General features: G+C 39.8%; 1 protein-coding gene across 18 annotated transcripts in view; it reads right to left on the reverse strand.

Annotated features, from left to right (window-relative positions):
* Positions 1 to 20,987, reverse strand: part of LOC132121271 (ankyrin-3-like) — a 115,766-nt gene that overhangs the window by 41,278 nt on the left and 53,501 nt on the right. For 9 of the 18 annotated variants that reach the window (XM_059530502.1, XM_059530508.1, XM_059530506.1 and 6 more), the window contains 10 exons: positions 19,604 to 19,702; positions 18,464 to 18,562; positions 16,655 to 16,852; positions 16,058 to 16,156; positions 14,938 to 15,036; positions 14,701 to 14,799; positions 13,970 to 14,065; positions 13,651 to 13,723; positions 13,477 to 13,536; positions 470 to 593 (listed from right to left, as the gene is read on the reverse strand). In XM_059530502.1, coding sequence (XP_059386485.1) covers positions 470 to 593; positions 13,477 to 13,536; positions 13,651 to 13,723; positions 13,970 to 14,065; positions 14,701 to 14,799; positions 14,938 to 15,036; positions 16,058 to 16,156; positions 16,655 to 16,852; positions 18,464 to 18,562; positions 19,604 to 19,702 — 1,046 coding nt within the window. The remainder of the gene's footprint in view (positions 1 to 469; positions 594 to 13,476; positions 13,537 to 13,650; positions 13,724 to 13,969; positions 14,066 to 14,700; positions 14,800 to 14,937; positions 15,037 to 16,057; positions 16,157 to 16,654; positions 16,853 to 18,463; positions 18,563 to 19,603; positions 19,703 to 20,987) is intronic. The other 9 variants (XM_059530507.1, XM_059530504.1, XM_059530513.1 and 6 more) reach the window with 2 other exon arrangements.

The raw sequence follows: 20,987 nt of genomic DNA on the forward strand, positions 1-20,987 counted from the left end.
TTGAATACTCTCCTTTCAGAAACCACATCATTTAGATCATAGTTATTGTGAGTTACTGTTCTTCAAGACATCTAATTTTGTTTTACAGGGGAAAAATAACAGTCACATTGGTCAGGAATATACAGATATACAGATAATATACAGATATTGTGGAATGGTGTTGCCCAAATACATAATGTTTTCTAATCCTAAACTATTTAACTAGGAAATTAGCAATGATGCCAATACAACTTACTGCATTATTTTTGATGTTAAGAGTATGGTTTATTTGTCATAACTTCATGACTTGTGGGGTTTGAATTCTAATTGATGGAAATTTTATATGCAGCTTAAATACATAAATCCTTAAATATTATTCAAGTTTAGTAGCACTTAACAGCTTTCCATTGTGTACAGCAGTAAGAGATGAAGAATAATTTTCATACTAATATTTATACGTCACTTTTTGCGTGTGGTGAAGGTACATTACCTGGCCGTACGGGCTCCAACACTGAATCCCACGTATCCTTCCTGAGGGAGGGAGTCGTCTCCAAGCTCGCGCAGGTCTTGCGGTCCCAGGTACTTGTCCGTGTCTCCTGTCATCGCATCCTCACCTGTCAGCAAAAGAAAGAATTACTACACCCTTCAGAGAGACACTGACCCTCAAAAGTCAACATGAATGGCATTCAAAAACCTATCTTACTTTCATCATGTTTCCAGTTTTTCTTTAAAAAACATGTGCACTGATGAATCATGGGGAATAAGAGTAAATGGAGTACATTTTGATTTCATATTGGAATTAAGAATGAATGGCTGGATCTGACCAAAACGGCCCCAACTGATCCTACAATCCCGCAACAATCACTGGCACACTTCCCGAAGTCTTTCATGGCTGCAGATTCATGCAGTTTTTGTTTAGATTATATAATAATAAGTCCAGAGATGTAAGCAAGGCACTTAGAGAACATCAAGACCATATGTTGTAGCCCGCTCATGATGACCATATATCTGTTTTTAATATGCATCTCTGACAAGAATGATTCAAACTCTACAACGGAGCAGAAGTGAAGTGGGTCACAGAAAGAGAGAGAGGAAGACCAGAATGCAGATAGAGGAAGAGGAAGACTACAGTCACACTGACATGAGATTAAAAGATACATATAGTTTTCTGTATAATACTTACAATAAAAGCAATAAATTATTTTATGTAAAGGAATCTATAATACATAAAAAGACCATCTCAATACAATATGCAAATTAGTGTAAGAAATATGACCAATAATAGTTAATGCCATCCCATTTTGTACATTGACAAAAATTTCACAAACAATTACAAAGAAGTAATGAGTAATGCATTGAATTAAAAGTGACATTTTGAAGTAGAAAAACTACTGTTTTAAAATATTATTATTTTGCTAAACCTAGGCCATTGATCTTGTTTGTACAGTGTGAAATCATTTTTACGGTGTATACTGAATAAAGCAAAAATGGCAAAACATTTAATTATAAATGTATTAAAAAATAGAGAAAAAAATGTATACACTAAATTTTTTTTTTAAGTTATCTCACCCATTGAAATTAGTTTTGTTTGTATAAATCGATGTATACAGGTTGGTTCGGATAAATAATATTTCAGTTAAATAATATAAATAATATTTAATAATTAAAACCAGTTAATTTAGATTTTTTTGGTTACCACTTTTTTGTAATTTCTAGCAAGTTTGAATGTCTGTTTGTTCTTTTGAATGCTGGATGTCTGTTTGGGCGGAATTAAATCAATAAATTAATTGTTTAAAGTTAAAAGTTTAGAACAAACCCTAACCAGAATGTATGATGAGTCTTGAATCAGATTTAGTTCCACTGTTGGAAGTGGCCCAGGATCCACATAATTGGGCAACATTCAACTATGCTGTAAATGCAGGTTAGGAGAGAGATTAGGAGCACAGCATTCCAACATTGACACCCCCACCCCCACTGCTTATCACCCTGGATACCACCTCCCCCCAAAATCAGCCCCACAGAACTGCAAACACACACAATGATATATTTACACCATTAAATTGTGAAATGTCCTAAAAACAAACCCAAATCTGTTCTGCCTCTTACACAATAAAGCAATTCACTAGCACGCTGAACACTACCACAAGTTAACAGGTCAGCAAAACATGCGATGAGGGAACACAACACACTTGTACAAATCTAATTAGAAATTTTGCAGTATTAAAACTGACCCTTAAAAAAATTACTTTAATTATTAAGGATGTCCCAAAAAAGTTCAATCAAACTTCTGGTGACAGTTTTGTAAGTAAACTCAAACACATGGACACAGATATCATCTTTCTCACACTTCGGCTTCCCTACCACTTCCGTGTTTTAAGACAGCATGATCAAACCAGAAATACCCATCGACGATAAAGAAGATCTCTTACACTGAACAGCCAACTCCATCCTTCATCTTCATGCCAGCTTCAAAAATATTTACAAGTCCTCTTTGTCCTTTTTTACTCCCAGAAGCCAAACTTCCTCAATCCAGTAAACTCCAAACAGCACGATCTCTTCCACATGTCCACTACGGCCCTGTCCACAGTGTTTGAAACGATCCAGTTGCCTCTGACTGTGTGCGTTCACACAGTCACACACACACCCACCCCTCTCTCGCGGCCTGACAGGGTCCGCGAGTCTGATCTGTGTGAGGTCATCGCAGGACTGGGGTAACACTTGAGGCAGTTTCAGAGGATCTCGGCATTCCTCATGCCCTAGGAGCTCCCAGCTGGGGTGGGATACAATAGAAGTGAAAGGGGGTGTATTTCTATGGTAATTTGTGCTGGTGCTGAGGTAATCAGACCCTGTACAACAGAGGGACAACAAAAGAGCCCTTCTACAGGCAGCAGAACAAACAGTAAAAAAGGAGGGAGACCAACGGAAAAAGACCGCCTGCCACCTGACCACGGCCCCCCGGGAACAGTGTGCTTGAGTTGCCAGAGTACAAACTCCAGGAACTCACAATCCCCTTCCATTTCGGGAATCAACAAACACCTGTTTATAATCCCTGCAATTTTAAAGTGGGCATGAAATGAAATATCACTTTTATTCTAAATGCATATTATCGATTGATAAATAAAATTCATTTGTGCATATGTTAATTGTATTTATTTAGTTAGTTTTATTTTTAATGCTTAATCAAAGAAGTCATAATGGGGCATTCCAGTGAAAATTACTGACTTCTCTCTGGTGACATATGTAAGAATTAGACCACTTAAACCCTTCATCTTCCCTCCACTTCTGAGTGCCACGCCCACATCTCAAAACTCAATCAACAACCGATAAATTAAACCAAGTCCTCGCATTACAATTTTTGTCTTTCTATTATCTGTTACTCTTGAATGTATTTCTAAATATTCGAAGAAAAGATCTCACTACTTTTCATTGCAAACTTTAACATGTTAACGCAGAATACAATTTAGATAATTACAGAAAAACGCAGATCAACAACTTATCTGATATAGTTTTAACCATTTTATCTTATTTTATAGTGTTATTTTATATCCTTGAAGGTTGCATGCAAAAACCAACGAGGACGACCAGAGTAGTCTGATTCACGGTAACACTTTATTTCGATAGTCCACTTTAGACATTCTACTAACATTAAGTAACTTTGCAACTACATGTCAACTAGCAGTTAGTAGAATATCAGTAGACTGACTGCTTAATATCTTCTAACACTTTCTTTGTCAACTTATTGTCAACTTATACTAACCCTAACCCTAAACCTACCTCTAACACTAACCCTAAACCTACCCTAACAGTCTACTCTGAGAGTTAGTAGACATGTAGTTGCAAATTAACCCCTCTGGAGTCGATTATGGCGTATACAGTACGCGTTATGAGGCATTTTCTCCTGATAACCCCGAAAAGAACTTAAATTACACTTTCAGGTTTGATCGTACAGATAAGAGCAATACATCAATCGGATCTGTAAAGGGTCTACTTTTTTTGTATGCAGACATAACAACAACAAAACTTTGTGCATTTATAAAATAAAGATAACAAACAAGGTGTGCTGTCTGCAGCCTTTGTCTGTGCTGATCTTCATTTACAAACGCATCATTAAAATGAACTGTAACTCAGTGAATACTCAACGAAGAGACATGAGAGAGATATCTATAGAAAGCTTGACATGTCTACTTTTAAACTAAACAAGATATGCCGCCGAAAACAGATATTCTGTGATAAAGTAATCCATATGAAAACAACGCGATGTCCGTTTTGCACGTCTCCCTTCATTATCTTCTAATGTGACCACGCCCCCGCGCTGAACGCTCTATTCAGATTCTAATGTTTCACTGAAGCGAGCGCCTTGAATACACCCATAACAGAAAACAACGCAGCGAGACTGTTCTTCAAGTTTTTTTATTTTACTGTTTGCTTCGCGATGAGAGGAATAAGACATAATTCACCCCAAAAAGATGTGGTTTGGACCTCAGGATTTGGATTTAAAAAAAAAAAAAAAAGAATGAAGCGCTTTATTCAGCAGAGATCATAAACATGAGTAAGTCTCTTTATATATACATATACATATACATATACATATACATATATATATATATATATATATATATATATATACTTGTACTAGTTTTCACATAAAGTGTAAACATTTTCCTACTAAGACTTTTTTCAAACTATAATTCCTGACTAAATGTATAATGAAGTGAAACATTATGAAGTTTCTATAACAATATACATTACTATACCATTCAAAAGCTTGATGTAAATAATATAAATGTAACAAATAAATGTAACTGTATAAAATGTAACAAAAAATGCTGTTCTTTCAATTTATCCCCTGAAAAAATATTCTCAGCTCTTTTCAACATTAATAATAATAATAATAATAATAATAATATTTTTTTTTGTAGAAAATCAGATTGTTAAAAGGATTTCTGAAGGATTGTGTGACTGGAGTAATGATGCAAAAAATTCAGCTTTGAAAGTCAGCTTTGATTTTTCCTAATAAACTGTTTAACTGCACTCGCAAGTGGGTATTAAATTATGTTGTGGGATAATTAAATATATTCTAAATAAACTACAAACATAAAATTATATACATTTATTTTTTCCTCACATTCCTTCTTGTAACTCTTCCCCTCTCAGTGACAAACCTGACAGAACATACAGGCCCCAAAAATACCCTTAGACTCCAGAGGGTTAATGAGAATTAGTTGACATTTAGTTGACATATAGTTACAAAGTTACTTATAGTTAGTAGAATGTCTAAAGTGGACTATTGAAATTCACAACTTTTCAAAAATTCAAAAATTTAATTTTAAATTTTTTTATTGAATTAGAGAAAAAGACTCAAGAAATTTGGTGAAACCAAAATACAGAAAGAATGCATAACCCCATAAAAAATTGACAGAAATGCGATAGGTGCTGCATATGGATAACAAGTGCCCAAAACTTGTAGTTCGTTCAGATATTGTTGTCTTTCTTCTTTTTAGAAGTGATCTAAATATCTGTGGCTTGAAATAGGTTGCAAAATTGTATTGCAGTTCTATGGATGTTAGAAAACGTCTCAAGGTTACGTATGTAACCCTGGTTCCTTGAAGGAACGAGACGCTGCGTCAAGCGCTTTGGTGAAACGTCCCTGACGAGACCGACTCTGAATATCGTGTGCAATCTGTCCATCGGAAGGGCGTGACGTCATGGGCGGGGTGACGTAGCGACCAGGAAGCTATAAAAGCATGTGCCGTGCAGCTGGCTTCAGCTTCGAGTAGGGAAGCAAGCGCCGGCAGGGGTGCCGGGAGTATGGCTCTGCGACGCAGCGTCCCGTTCCTTCAAGGAACCAGGGTTACATACGTAACCTTGAGACGTTCCTTTTCAGAAACTCGAGCTGCGTCAAGCGCTTTGGGGAACGATGTGCCCACGCTGCCAGACTTCCAAATCCCTGCCTAGTGTGTATCCGAAGAGCACAGCTAAGGCGAGAGAACAGAAGAGCCCGGAGTGGCTCGCATGTCAAGGTCGTAAAATCTGACAAATGTAGAGGGCGTGGACCACCCCGCAGCGTTGCAGATGTCCAAGAGGGACACACCTGCTGAGAAGGCCTTAGAGGCCGCCATACCCGGAGTAGAGTGAGCCTTGGCTCCCAAAGGAAGGGGAAGACCAGAGGACTCATAGGAGACGACTTAGGGTCTGCTTGGGGGCAGGAGAACCCTTTTTAGGAGGACTGTGGCAAACAAGCAATTGGTCGGATTTTCTCCACAGGGCAGCTCTGTGGACGTATGCGTCCAGTGCTCGCACTGGACACATACAATTTAGCTTTTCCTGGTCTGGCTCACGAAAGGGAGGAGGACAGAAGGCCTGCAGTACGATAGGTTGTGGTGTAACAGAGGGAACCTTTGGAACATAACCCGCTCGAGGGTATAAGAATGCTTTGGCCATACCAGGGGCAAAGTCTAGATAAGTAGGGGCCACCAAAAGGGCCTGAAGACCTCCAACTCTCTTTAGTGAGGTGATTGCCAGGAACAGGGCAGTTTTAAGTGTCAGATGTCTATCTGAGATATCTTGTATTGGCTCGAATGGAGCTTTACAAAGAGCCTCTAAAACCACAACCAAATCCCAGGGGGGAACACGGGATCGTACTGGAGGTCTCAGCCTCAGCGCACCGCGGAGGAAACGTGTAACTAGGGGGTGTCTACCCACTGACTGATCATTGAAAGGGACATGGTAAGCAGCTATGGCCGCCACGTACACCTTTAAGGTGGAGTGGGTTAACCCCGCAGAGAGCCTAGCTTGTAGAAACTCCAGAATTGTACCAACTGGGCAGTTAACAGGGTCAAGCTGGCGGCCTCTGCACCATGAAGTGAAGAGTTCCACTTCAGGGCGTACAATTTCCTCGTAGAGGGAGCTCTGGATTGGAGGAGGGTCTCAACAACCTTAGTTGAGAGACCGTATTCTATGAGCTGTGCCCCCTCAGGGGCCACACCCACAGTTTCCACAGCTCCGGGCGAGGGTGAATTACCATGCCCTGCGCCTGTGAGAGTAGGTCTGTCCTGATCGGTATCTCCCACGGAGAGCCGTCGAGGAGCGAGACTAGATCTGCGAACCATACTCGTCCCGGCCAGAACGGGGCTACTAATAACAGACGGACCCCGTCCCAGCGTACTCTCGCCAGAACTCCCGGGAGCAGAGCGGTAGGGGGAAAAGCGTACAGACGAAGCCTCGGCCAGGTCTGTACCATAGCGTCCAGTCCCAGAGGAGCTGGATGAACTTGAGAGAACCAGAGGGGACATTGCGATGTCTCCTGAGTTGCAAAGAGGTCCACCTGGGCTGCCAAACACTCTCCATATCTGCTTCACCACCTCGGGGTGAAGTTTCCATTCCCCGGCCCTCTATCCCTGCCTCGACAGTTCGTCTGCTCCCACATTCAATCTCCCAGGAATATACACTACTCTGAGCGAGAGGAGTTTGCCCTGGGACCACAGAAGGATCTGGTGTGCCAGCTTGTACAAGGGGCGTGAACGCAGACCCCCCTTGGTGATTGATATAAGAGACCACTGATGTGTTGTCGGTGCGCACCAACGCACGGTGACCTCTCAGGTCTGGGAGGAAATGTTTCAATGCTCGATAGACTGCTAGCATCTCTAGGCAATTGATGTGCCATGTCAGATGGCGACCACTCCACAGACCGCGGGCAGGATGGCCACTCATGACCGCACCCCAACCGGTGAGGGACGCATCTGTCGCTAGTGTTACACGGCGACAAGGAGCTCCCAGCACCGGGCCCTGATTCAAGAACCAAGGTTTCTTCCACATGTCTAAGGCACGAAGGCATCGCCACGTGACCTTGATAACTTGAAGTGGATTTCCCCTCGGGGAAAAGCCCTTGGACTTGAGCCACCACTGTAGGGGTCTCATGTACAGCAGGCCAAAAGGTATCACGTTGGACGCAGCTGCCATCAGACCTAACAATCTCTGGAATTGTTTGACAGTGAGTGACTGGCCTTCTTTGACTCTCTTGACTGATGTGAGGATCGACTCGATCCGAGCAGGAGACAGACGTGCCTGCATCATGGTCGAATTCCACACTACGCCTAGATAGGTGGTTCTCTGAACTGGAGAAAGTACACTCTTCTTGGCGTTTAGTCTCAAACCCAGCTCCCCCATATGTGCGAGAACGACATCTCGATGTCGAACCGCCATCTGCTCTGATTGATCTAGAATCATACAATCGTCTATATAATTTAGAATGCGGATGCCCTGCATACGGAGGGATACCAGAGCCGCATCTACACATTTCGTGAACATGCGGGGTGAGAGTGCGAGGCCAAAGGCAAGTACTCGATATTGATAAGCTTTGCCCCCGAAAGCGAACCTCAGAAACTTTCTGTGTTGTGGAAGGATGGATATGTGGAAGTATGCGTCTTTGAGATCTATTGTGACAAACCAGTCCTCGGATCTGATTTGAGCTACAACCTGCTTGACAGTGAGCATTTTGAACTTCAGTGGCATAACTGAGCGGTTCAGGTGACGTAAGTCTAAGATCGGACGCAACCCCCCATCCTTCTTTGGAACTATGAAATACCGGCTGTAAAACCCAGATTCCCTGTCTAGAGGAGGGACCACCTCAATGGCCTCCTTCCTTAATAGGGTATTCACTTCTTGTTCCATAACCAGAGCCTGCCGGGGGCCGACTACTGTCGGTGTAACCCCGTTGAACTTCGGTGGTGGATGACCGAACTGAATGCAGTAGCCTTTTTCTTTTGTACGCAGGACCCAATGAGATACATTTGGCAGTAGTTTCCATGCTGCTAAATAATCAACTAAGGGAATCAGTCTCTCGAGACTGTCCCTGGTATAAGAGGCCCCCGAAGGGGTGGCTAGCATCCAAGCTCCGCTACACTCGTGGGCGGAAATAACTAGGAGCAGCGCTCGCTGGAGGCCGCTGCGCCCTGAAACTCTGGCAGGGTTGGCAGACCGACCTCCTGAGGGCACTGAGGTGAGGCGGGCACCATATAATGAGGTGGACCGCGCTCTACCCCAGTAGGGGCTACCCTCTAGATCCTGGCGTCAGGATCTTTTCGTCGAGGACTTCCGGGCTTCGATAACAGATCTTAAATCGAGCTTAGCCCTGAAAGCCCCCCACTCAGAGCGTCGCAGAGGCCCTCGGTCCCGTCGTGGGGGAGAACGAGTGGCGACACTCTGTCTCTGCGCTTCACGGTATGAGGAGCCGGTATGTGGCATGGTCATCTCCCGCCCAGATGCACCACGAGAGCGACGAGGGAGGAAATACTGGAATGCCGCCGCCTGTTTACGTGCCTCCTGGAACCTGTCGACGACAGTATTGACTGTGTCACCAAACAGGCCAGAAGGCTGAAGCGGGGCGTCCAGGAGGCAGACCGTGTCTTGTTCTTTTATCTCTGACGGGGTCAGCCACAAATGCTTCTCCGCGGCCACTAAGGCTGCCATAGACCGCCCAATTGCGCGAGCGGTCTCTTTAGTGGCGCGGAGGGAGAGATCAGCAGTCTTTCTAAGTTCTTCGACATCTTCAGACTTAATCCCTTCTCCCTCATCAATATCTCCCAGCAGGTCAGCTTGATAAGCTTGAAGGACTGCCATAGTATGAAGGCAAGCCCCAGCCTGACCTGCTGCCACATAACCTTTTCCCACCAGCGATGATGTAACTCTAAGAGGCTTGGTGGGCAATGTCGAGCCTTTAGAGACGATGCCGATCCAGGTGACAGATAGCCCGCGAGCGTTTGTTCAACCCGTGGCATCGCTCTATAACCCCGCTCTCCCAGCCCCATCACGTTGCCATAATATAGTGAATCAGGGCCAAAGAGGCGGGTCGAATGTGGGTGATTCCACGATCTCGAAATCTCATCATGGAGATCGGGATTTTTAATTTATCTACTGCACGTGTAACCACCTCCAAAAGCTCCTCATACTGGGCCACAGGGGTGGCGAATCCCCAGCAACCGTCTCCACATCGACCTCCTCGGAGGAAGAGAGGTGAAGAGTTGATCCCTCACCCTGGGGGGAAGAAACCGAGGAGCGTGCTTCCGAACCCAGGGTTTGGGCGCTGGATCTGGCAGATGAGGAAGGAGATAAGGACTGGCCCGTCTCCATTCCCTCTGACAGATCCACCTGCGAACCCAACGAGTGCAGCAGCCGTTCTGCCTCGGCAGAAGCGGGGCCAGCACCGCGGGGAACGCTGGTGAAGGCTCCCTCCTCGAAGAGAGCCCTCCGGGATCGAAGCATCCGCATTGCCAATCGTTCACAATGCGGGCAGTCGGCCCCCTCGAGAACCGACTCAGCGTGCTTCGATCCCAGGCAAGCCACGCACAAACTGTGTGTATCCCCACTCGTAATGTAGCGGGGGCAGGAAGGAACACACAATCTATTAAGGGCTTGGAATTGCCCTTAATATGTTTGGTCTTTGCTTTTACTTTTGGCATATTGAGCTGTTTTAGCAATCTTTTAATGGCTAAGGGACAGACAACAATAAATAGGACCAACGGGACAGACTTTTGACATGCATACACAGAGCGCTTGCTGACAGACGCGAAGCTGAAGCCAGCTGCACGGCACGTGCTTTTATAGCTTCCTGGTCGCTACTTCACCCCGCCCGTGACGTCCCGCCCTTCCGATGGACAGATTGCACACGATATTCAGTCGGTCTCGTCAGGGACGTTCCCCAAAGCGCTTGACGCAGCTCGAGTTCCTGAAAAGGAACTATGAATTGTGACATATCAGAGTGAATGCTAACGATTAAAGGGTTAGTGCAACCAAAAATTTAAATTAGCCCATAAATAACTCTCCCTCAAGGCATCCTAGGTGTATATGACTTTCTTCTTTCAGAAGAATCCAGTGTCATCACATGACAGCGGGAGGTGAACAAAGTCCTCCTGTAGTGAATCGATGTGTTTTTGTAAGAAAAATGACCGTATTTCTTCTTCTTCTTTATTTAACTGCGGTTGCCATCCATCTTATTGGTGCATTACCACCCCCTTCTGTTCTGGAGTGTCAATCAGTAAGTTCGTTCACAATCTATTTCTACTATAAATTAATAACCATATTTAAAATGTAATAATCACTTTAATCTAGCTTGTGCCAACTTTTGTACACTGAAGCATCTGCGTGCTGATCAGGTCGGCGTTGCGCCTATGAATCTCGTGAAAACCAACATTTGTTAACAGTAGCAAAGGAAAACCAGTCTCCTCTTGGCTTATATCGAAATTCTCAGACATTCTTCTTTAAAAATCCTCATTTTGGACTTCTAATTCATGACCATTTATTTTGTTTTGATCTCTCCCCTGTGTTTCCACGTTCATCACTTCTGAGCGGCACATGCGCAACGATGGCCTCATACTTCATCCGCCTGGAACTGCTTCAGTTTACAACAGTTGGTGCAAGCTAGACTAAAGAGATTATTAAGTTTTAATAATAATGGTTAATTAATTATATTAATTAATAATGGTTATTTTTCTTACAAAAACACATCAATTTGCTACAGGAGGACTTTGTTCACCCCCCGAGCCGTGTCAGACACTTTTTATTATGGGTGGGTGCTTTTAATTTCACTCCTTTTGGACTGAAGCACTGCAACACCCGCTGACTCCCATTAAACAGCTTGAAAGATCAAAGACAATTTTTAATATAACTCTGACTGGATTCATCTGGAAGAAGAGTGTTATATACACCTAGGATGCCTTGAGGGTGAGTAATTTATGGGCTCATTTTAATTTTGGGGTGAACTAACCCTTTAATATAAATGTATTATAATAAAAAAGAAAATGGGGAAGTCGTGGCCTAGTGGTTAGAGAGTTTGACTCCTAACCCTAAGGTTGTGGGTTCGAGTCTCGACTGAGATACCATGACTGAGGTGCCTTTGAGCAAGGCACTGAACCCCCAACTGCTCCCCGGGCGCTGCAGCATAAATGGCTGCCCACTGCTCCGGGTGTGTTCATGGTGTGTGTGTGCACTTTGGATGGGTTAAATGCAGAGTACAATTTCTGAGTATGGGTCACCATACTTGGCTGTATGTCATGTCACAGTCACTAAATGCCTTGATTAAGGGTACATGAATTAAAAAAAAAAATGTGTATGGAAAAACTAATTTATAATAAACACTGCAATATCCCTTTAAAATACAAATGAAAATTTTGGAATAATGTGCACTTAGAACTCATGCTTGATAATAATAAGAAAATTTGTAGTAAAAAAGCAAATAAGTGTTCGTTGATAGATAAAAGCATGTTCTAAATGAATAAATGTAAACACGGACTTTAAATGTAAAGTACTGGTACTGGTGCTGTTTGCCTGAGATCTGAGTTATTAGTACTGCACGTCACGCCCGGATAAACAGAGCTGAGCTCTTTCACACTGCCAAAGAGTGAGCCAGAGAATCAGATGGAAAAAGCGAGCAGCGTCAGCAATGGCAAAAGTTTTTATGCCAAAAAGATGTTTGCATTCACTTGCCAATTAGTGATGTGAGCAAAACTGATTCATTATTTTTTTCCTTCATCCAGCTAAAAGATCATGTAAAAGAGAGACTTTCATACAGGAAATAAATGTCTCAATGTTGAGATTATATTCATGTGACCATGTGTATTTGGGGCACAGGGATGTAATATGTAAATAAGAAGCCATGGGAGTTATATCTGTTATGCCTCGGGAGTAAGCAGGAATATCAGTTTACTGTTATTAAACACCATGTTCCAGTCTCTACAACACAGACACACACAGAGACTGGTATTATGAGGCCTGTATTCTTATCACACATATGCATAAACTATATTTACCACATGTCAGAACTGTTCAAGGGTTCAGACAGCATGTTACGCACAGCTATAAACAACGTAATGTGACCAAAATATCACAGAAACTGGAAGATGGATTCTTTTTATTTGAGCAACTGCATAGCAATGCCCTAGCAATCACACAACAACAATCTAGCACCCATTTAATCCTTGATATATTTTATCAAGTATTACATGCATTCATAACCGTCATGTTACGATACCAAATAAACAGATACACAAAATTGTCATTCACGGCACTGATTGGAAAACTTCTATTCAAGCCGTCTAGCTTACACTGAAGCTCTGTGGGTTCTGACTGACTGCAAAACAGAAACAAACTGAGCCAAAGAAACGTCTGTCCAAATATCTAACAGCCAAGACTTCTAAAGAAAACAATCCTTCACATTTACAGAGAGGGTATGTGTGAAATTGTAATTACGCATACAGATCTTAATTGAATAGCAAACACCAGATTTAATATATGCAAGCCAACAGAGATTTGCATATTGAAGAATTTCATATTCATAAAGAGTAGCCTAGCAACAAGTACAAAGCCAGCCAGAGATAGCCACGTTGTAAAAAGAGTCTATAACAAAAAAAAGACTGAATAAGAAAATCGGGTGAGTTGGAAAATGTGAAAAAAGAAAGCAAAAAGCACGTGCTATGAGAACAATCCACAAAAAATAAGAGATACCTTCGTCAACATCTGAAATATAGTCCTCATTGACCATTTCAGGCACACTGGCTCTATGAACTGTGTAATTTAAATGAAAACTGTTACAAATAATATGTAAATGAACAAAATAAACCTAAATTTACATAAAGGAAGAGAAAAAAATAGACCACAATATTATGATAACCTGTTTACCTTCATCATCTGACATGTCCAAAAACTCATTCATTGTTTCTGGAACATTCATTTTGTGTTTCTCCATCACCGTCTAGAAAAAACAAAACAATAAGTGATTTGTTGATGTGCCATCATTTTGCTTTGCTTCAAATATAAAGCATGTGTTATATTTTTAGCATGTAACATTGTTTTTTCACTGCTCTCTGTGACTCAGAACAGACGTGCAACCAACTTTTGTGTTGCGATCCACTGTCTGAGAACCACTATACTTAAGCACAATAACACCTGGAGCATGGTATTCTCCAGAATAGAATGTGTCATGACACAAAGTCCTCACCACAGTAGTGTGCGTCTCCTCTGTCACGACTTTGAGTGTGTCGACCACAGAGATGTAACCCAGGCGCTTGGCAATAGCTAAGGCAGTGTTTCCATTCTGTAGGTTAAGGGACAAGTACAATATTAATGGAAAATAAATCAAGCAATGCATATATAAATCATGTAAAGGCTTTACTAAAAGTCTAATATTTTATTAACTCTATAACATTTTGGCAAATGCTTATCAATCAATAATTCTGTTAAATGTTTACGGTGATGCCTATAATAGATGCTTTAGAGTATTAAATAATTATTACATGAAATGTACTACATACGCCATTTTATATAATATAATGTTATATAATTATACATATACATATATAAAGTGTGCTATATAAATAAACATTGTATTGTATTGTATATACATATAAATTCTGGAAGAGAAAAGGCTAAATCAATGCAGTGGTGACAAACCAGAGTGACATGTTCAAAATGAAGGTAAAAATGAATGGACTACATTTTTATATTTCCTTCAGTAAAAGAAAAAGTGAGGAATGCATGCCTATGCAAAATGAGATTGAAATTGGAAAATTCCCAGAAAATTGCAGGATTTCCATGACCGCAGGCTGCCTGCTCTTTCGATGTAAGCCTATGGGATTTTTTTTTTAAGGAGCAAACTTCTCCTTAACATGAGTTCTTGTTTGGAAGATGTGCAGTGATTCAGACATGTTGACACTGTTGTGACACACTCACCACTGTCAGCTCATTAGGAGAGGCTCCGTGCTGCAGCAGAAGGTTAATGATGTGTGTGTGACCCTGCTGAGCTGCCTGGTGAAGAGGTGTGTATCCATTCTGAACATGAGAGATGAATTGAGTTTAAATCTTAATTTTGGACAACCAGTAATCAAAAAAGACTGTTCTGTAACAAGTTAAAGAGATGTACTCTCAAGCACACTGCAAACTGCTTTCTGTCAGCATGATTTCATTTACCTTGGTTTTGGCATTGACTTTAGCCTGGTTCTCCAGGAGGAAGTGCACCATCTTTATATTGCCATAGTGACAGGACACATGCAGGGGCGTATATCCCATCTGAACCAGAACACAGAAACACATTACTCTTAGACTTCTTTTTCCAGTAAAGCACATTAATTATGCACACTTTAAAAGCCCATGATATATTCAAAGAATGCAATTACATCTCTAATAACACAATCACACTTAACAGTCTCAATAGGCTTTTCACATATAAAATTGATAACCCACTGTCATTTTTAGAGATTTGGAAAAAATTTTAGAGTTGGTCATTAGATTTTGATAGTTTGTACACTTAGTATGCATATATAACCTCAAAGAAATCTACAGATCATTTATATTGGATGTTCTGTAAAGCTTTACTTTTCTGTACTACAGTAACTAAGAGGGCGGAGCCTATCGAAGGTGTCAATTCACCACTAAAATTAATTTCTCGCTAAATGCCACACACGAGTATAAAAGCACCTGTTCTTTCTCTATTCCTTTGCCCATGATCAGACAGGAAGTTTTTTTCTGTGGGTCATTGTCCTATAGGGGATTGATCTGTGTGATGCTGTCTGACTCATTCTCTCACAGTCTCTCCAAGAGCCACGCTGAACGACCTTGAACCGGGGCCGCTCGATGTTTATACATGAGTGACCAATGAGGAGCCTGGCCAGACATATGTGTCACACATCTATCCATCTACCCGTCTGCCTGTCTGTTTTTCTACCTATCTGTCTGTCTGTCTGTCTGAAATTGAATTTACACACATCTGAGGATTGGTAAGATATTTTAATATTTTTGAAAGAAGTCTCGTTTGCTCACCAAGGCTCCATGTATTTGTGCTGCTTACAAGTTTTTTGTGGAAACCATGATGACTCAAATTTAAAAGAACTGCATTTATTTAAAATATAATTTTTTTGTAACATTATAATGTCTATTGTGTAACTTTTGATAAATTCAATTGATCCTTCCTGAAAAAAACTTGTGATTAAAAAACAAAACAAAAAAAACACTGACCCTAAACATTTACACTGTAGTGTGTGTGTGTGTGTGTGTGTGTGTGTGTGTGTGTGTGTGTGTGTGTGGCCATTACCTTGGTCTCTGGGTCCACTGTGGCACCATGATTAATCAGCACTTCTGATACATTGACTTTATCCTCTTGAGCCGCCAGATGAAGAGGGGTCAGTCCACTCTGACACAGAGAGCCATTAACCAATTCAGTGACATAATCAAACAGATGTGACACATCATGCATAAATGAAGCATTCAGTAATCAGTGTAGGTAACTCTTATTGACCAAGCTTGATTGTAGCCAAAATTTGACACTGGTTACTAAGTCAACATGAAATGGTATCCACAACCTATTTTGGTGCCATAATGGTGCACATTTTCTACAATGTGTTTAGTTCCGTAATGTGATATTTTCAAGTACAACTGAACTTAATTTTATCTATTAGCTACTTATTGGATCACAAAAAGTCAGTTTTGATCTGATGTTGGTTTTTGTTTTTAGTATAATGTAAAAAATATTTATTTGCTAGTCAAAATGAAAGGTTTTAAAGGTTACAAGGACTTCACTTCCTGTTACATATTTCACTACCCGAAAGGAAAATGTCACATAAAATAAAAAACATTATAATAATGTAGAATTGAGGAATAGCATCTTAAAATAATTGAGCTCTTTTTCCACCTTGTTTCCCAGATTGATTTCAGTTTCACGGGCGAGCAGGAGCGTGACCATGTCAACGTTTCCCTCCTGGGCTGCCAGGTGGAGTGGACTGATGCCCTGGCGTGTCGTGGCATTGGTATCAGCTCCGTACTCGAGCAGTGTGGTCGCTATCTCCATCTGGTTCTTCTTGGCAGCTATATGCAGTGGTGTATAGCCATTCTGGGAGGGAAAGCAAGTGAAGGGGATCATAATAAATATGTATATATATTTTTTTTCATATATATATATATATATAAATATATATATATATATATATATATATATATATATATATATATATATATATATATATGTGTAAAATATGGAATATATAACTATAACCACATAAAGTAAAACTATAAAAATAACAATAAAACTGTTGAAAACATTAAAATTATGTTTAAGATCTTGTTTAACCAAGAGTTGTTATATATACATATGAAGAGTTCAGATGCAAAAGCCTCTAAAATGCCATCTGAAATTTTCATCTAAAATTAGGATTTTTATCAGGCTCCTATATTTATGTTCAGTTATTTCAGTTTAATAGCCTGGAAACGGACCTGCACATTGCCATTAAAGTAAAATGACAACCTAAGCATAGGAGCTTGATAAAAATCCTAATTTTAGATTGAACATTTCCGATTGCATTTCGCTTTTGCATCTGAACTCTTCATATATATATATATATATATATATATATATATATATATATATATATATATATAATGTATTTTATATATATTTACATATATATATATATATATAATGTATTTTATATATATTTACATATATATATATATATATATATATATATATATATATAATGTATTTTATATATATTTACATATATATATATATATATATATATATAAATTTTTTTTTTTTTTTTTTTTTTTTTTACACACACACATACTGAGAAAATCGCCTTTGAAGTTGTCCAAATTATTTCTCAGCTATGCATATTACTCATCACAAATTAAGTTTTGATATATTTACGGTAGAAAAATATCTTCATGGAACATGATCTTTACTTAATTTCCTAATGATTTTGGCATTAAAAAAGTAATCGATAATTTTGACCCCTATAATATTTTTTTGGGCTATTACTAAAAATATACCCCAGCAACTTAAGGTTTTGTGGTCCAGGGTCACACAAATATATAAAGATATACATTCGATATTGACAAACGACAGGGATTAATACTTTTTTTTGTCTAGTCCTAAACAGCACTAACTTGCACGCTGCCAAACCTCTTTTCAGTTTGCAGTCATTTCCTGCACAGAATACAGAACTGAAATCATGACAAATCCCAGAAGCTTGGGTGACCGGAAACAGGACTGATATTTATTTTAGCCATAATTCACTCATTTATTTATTAATTATTTATTTATTTAAAGAGATGTTCTGATAAAGAAACAAACTTCGTCTATATCTTGGATGGCCTGAGAGTGAGCACATTTTCATTTTTGGGTGAACTACTACAGTACTGTCCCCTAAGTGTCAAAACAACTTAAACCACCAAATACATCAGATTTCAAGAACTTCGTTTTTTTTTTCAAAGCAATAACATGTGTGCAAGCTTAACATCCTCTGTGGTTGCAGTGGGTGGACTAAAAGAAAAATGTCGAAAATGATCAAGAATGTGGGGTGGAGGTTGTTTTGTGTGAGCATGTGTGCGGCCGTTTGGTTTGGAGTCATATTTCTTCATCATTTGTGTGTGTGTGGCTGCCTTTGGATGAGATTTGCGTGTACTAATTGAGGAACTGTGGTTTGTGAGGGTTTCCTGATACCTTCGCTGCAGCGTGCGGAGATGCTCCTTGGTCCAACAGAAGGAGGGCCACTTTCTGGTTATCGTAGTGTGCAGCAACATGCAGTGGTGTTAGTCCACTCTAAACACACACACACACACATATACATAGCTATTATTGGCCAAGAGCTCAAAGGTGGGGTGTGTGAAACAGGAGCCATCATAAATCAGTCAGCTTTTACATCTGGACATTGGAGAAAAGTAAATTTAGCCAGAACACATTAGTGAATGAAACCTCTGGAACAAGAACTGATAGTATGTATCCTGATAGCATGCAAATCCCTCTTTTCATCTGGAAGATGTCATTTTTAAAGCCTTCACTAGCTGCCAGGATTTAGAAAGACATTCAGCAGAGGTTTTACAATATTTCTAACACAGAATATATGCAAAACAACTTCTTAAAAGACTTATTAGATAAAACATGCTGAATCGGGCACTTAAAAACTAGCATGTATAGATTTGCAGATGATCTCTGCACTATAAGTGTGCTTATTTAGTGACAACATTTTTAATGATAATATGAAAATGTATTTATAATACATTTATACATTTTTAGGTTTATTAGCATTAAGCACATAATGTTGTTTACATGTATTAACGACCCTATGAAATGAATGTTTTAAATGCATACAGTTGCTATCGATTTCTTGAGGTTTTAATGATGCGGTCACACTTGATTTTGTGTTTCATTCACATCCATTCATACACTTGAGAGTTGGAATGAGTTTACTTTAAGTGTGAACTATATGATAACCAACATTCATTAATGAGTGTACATCTCTCTGTATGTCTTTGATGCACACATATTATGTCAGACTGAAGATTCGCCAGCATAAGCATGCTATTTCTTCTTTGTGTTAAATGTAATTGGCTGCAAACTCAGATGTAACCATTTTTAGCCATTGTACAAAGAATTTTGATTAAATGCGTCCATTATCCATGTCTCTCATTCAGAATCCCTCTCCTTTCAACAGATGCTTAGAAAGGAATACTTAATTTCTTACCTTGGTCATGTTAGCATACCAGAAACCAAAGAATGGCCGTGATGACATAAACTCATACCATAAATGCTGTAGTAGTAATCATCAATCTATAACCATTAGTGCAAAGAAGACACTTTTACCTTTCCAGCGGCGTCAGGTGGCGCTTGCTTCTGTAGAAGTAAGTTAGCAACTTCAATCTTCCCGTATTTGGCTGCAACATGCAGGGGAGTGAATCCTTTCTGGAAGGATAAACAGTTCATATTTAGAAATAAAGAAAAACCTGTACACTGAGTTAAGAAGGAAAAGAAAAAATAACTGAAATTTACAAACTAGAATTCAAAGACAAGTCATCCATTGTAATATGCAAAACTGTTGTAACTTGTAGAAAACAAGTCATTTTGGGTGGGGTTGAAAAACTGCAACTGACATTTAAAAAAAAACTGATCTGTTGCACAAGTTTCCTTCTGTTAAGTAATACTAAACTTCCATCCAGCTAGAGATGAAGCACTACTGTAACCAATCTGCTTTAGCACAAGGCAGGCCATTTGAACACTGATCCTAATTTAGTGTCATAATGTTAATTTTACTTTGTAACCTCAATTTTCAGGTTTTTATTTTATAGCATTTGTGAAACTGAGAAATGTCGAAGTTTTAGTTGATCTGGAGACTGCAGTTTTTCTTTGACACACTGAAGGCCAGCATACCATATGCCTTACTAACCTGAACAATTATTACAGACACAGAACAAACATATCCAATGACAGCTGTGTTATCAGAGGGAAACTCTGCTCTATCGTGAATGGAGTCATGGAAAACACCATAAATTCATTGTCCTTCCTCAGCACATTCCCACACTGTAACACTTGGCAGCCTCTCAGTGATGCCTGTCTAGTATTTTATGTCTATCACAATCACACAGCGGGGGCAATAGGGGAATCTTTTATTTCTACAGCTACAAAATAGCTGCTGAGAGTCGCTGTGGTCAAGGCTGAGTTTTATTGGACATCAAAAACGTTAAGCTGGTGTATTGCTTTTAGCTATTTACAAATGTAAACATATATAGTCTCTTCTGGGAAACAAACTATATTGTGTTTGAGTGTAATCCATTGTTTTGTTAATTCAAATGCTCTCCAGAGTGTAATACTGCACTGAAAAAAAAAGTATAACAACTGTCAATTATTTAAAGTGCAATTTTATACCGATTTAATAAAAAATCTTGGTTTCTTTTAATGATACATATTTTTAAAAGATATCACAATACAGACATCACAACTCTTTCTTTTAATAGTAAGTAAACCAAGCAGAACATTGAGTAACAAAACATGTTTAATTCTGCTTTCATATTATAGCTAATTTAACTTTTATGGTGAAATTAAATTGTTATATATATATATATATATATATATATGTCACACACCTGGACTTATTTTGTGTGTTTTTTCCCCTGTGACCCAGTTTCTGTCTTCCGTGTGTGGTTTTGATTAGTTCCCAGGTGTGTCTAGTCATTTCCCCATGTGTTCCATG

This window comes from Carassius carassius, chromosome 39 (genome assembly GCF_963082965.1).
Source record: "Carassius carassius chromosome 39, fCarCar2.1, whole genome shotgun sequence".
Taxonomy (NCBI): domain Eukaryota; kingdom Metazoa; phylum Chordata; class Actinopteri; order Cypriniformes; family Cyprinidae; genus Carassius; species Carassius carassius.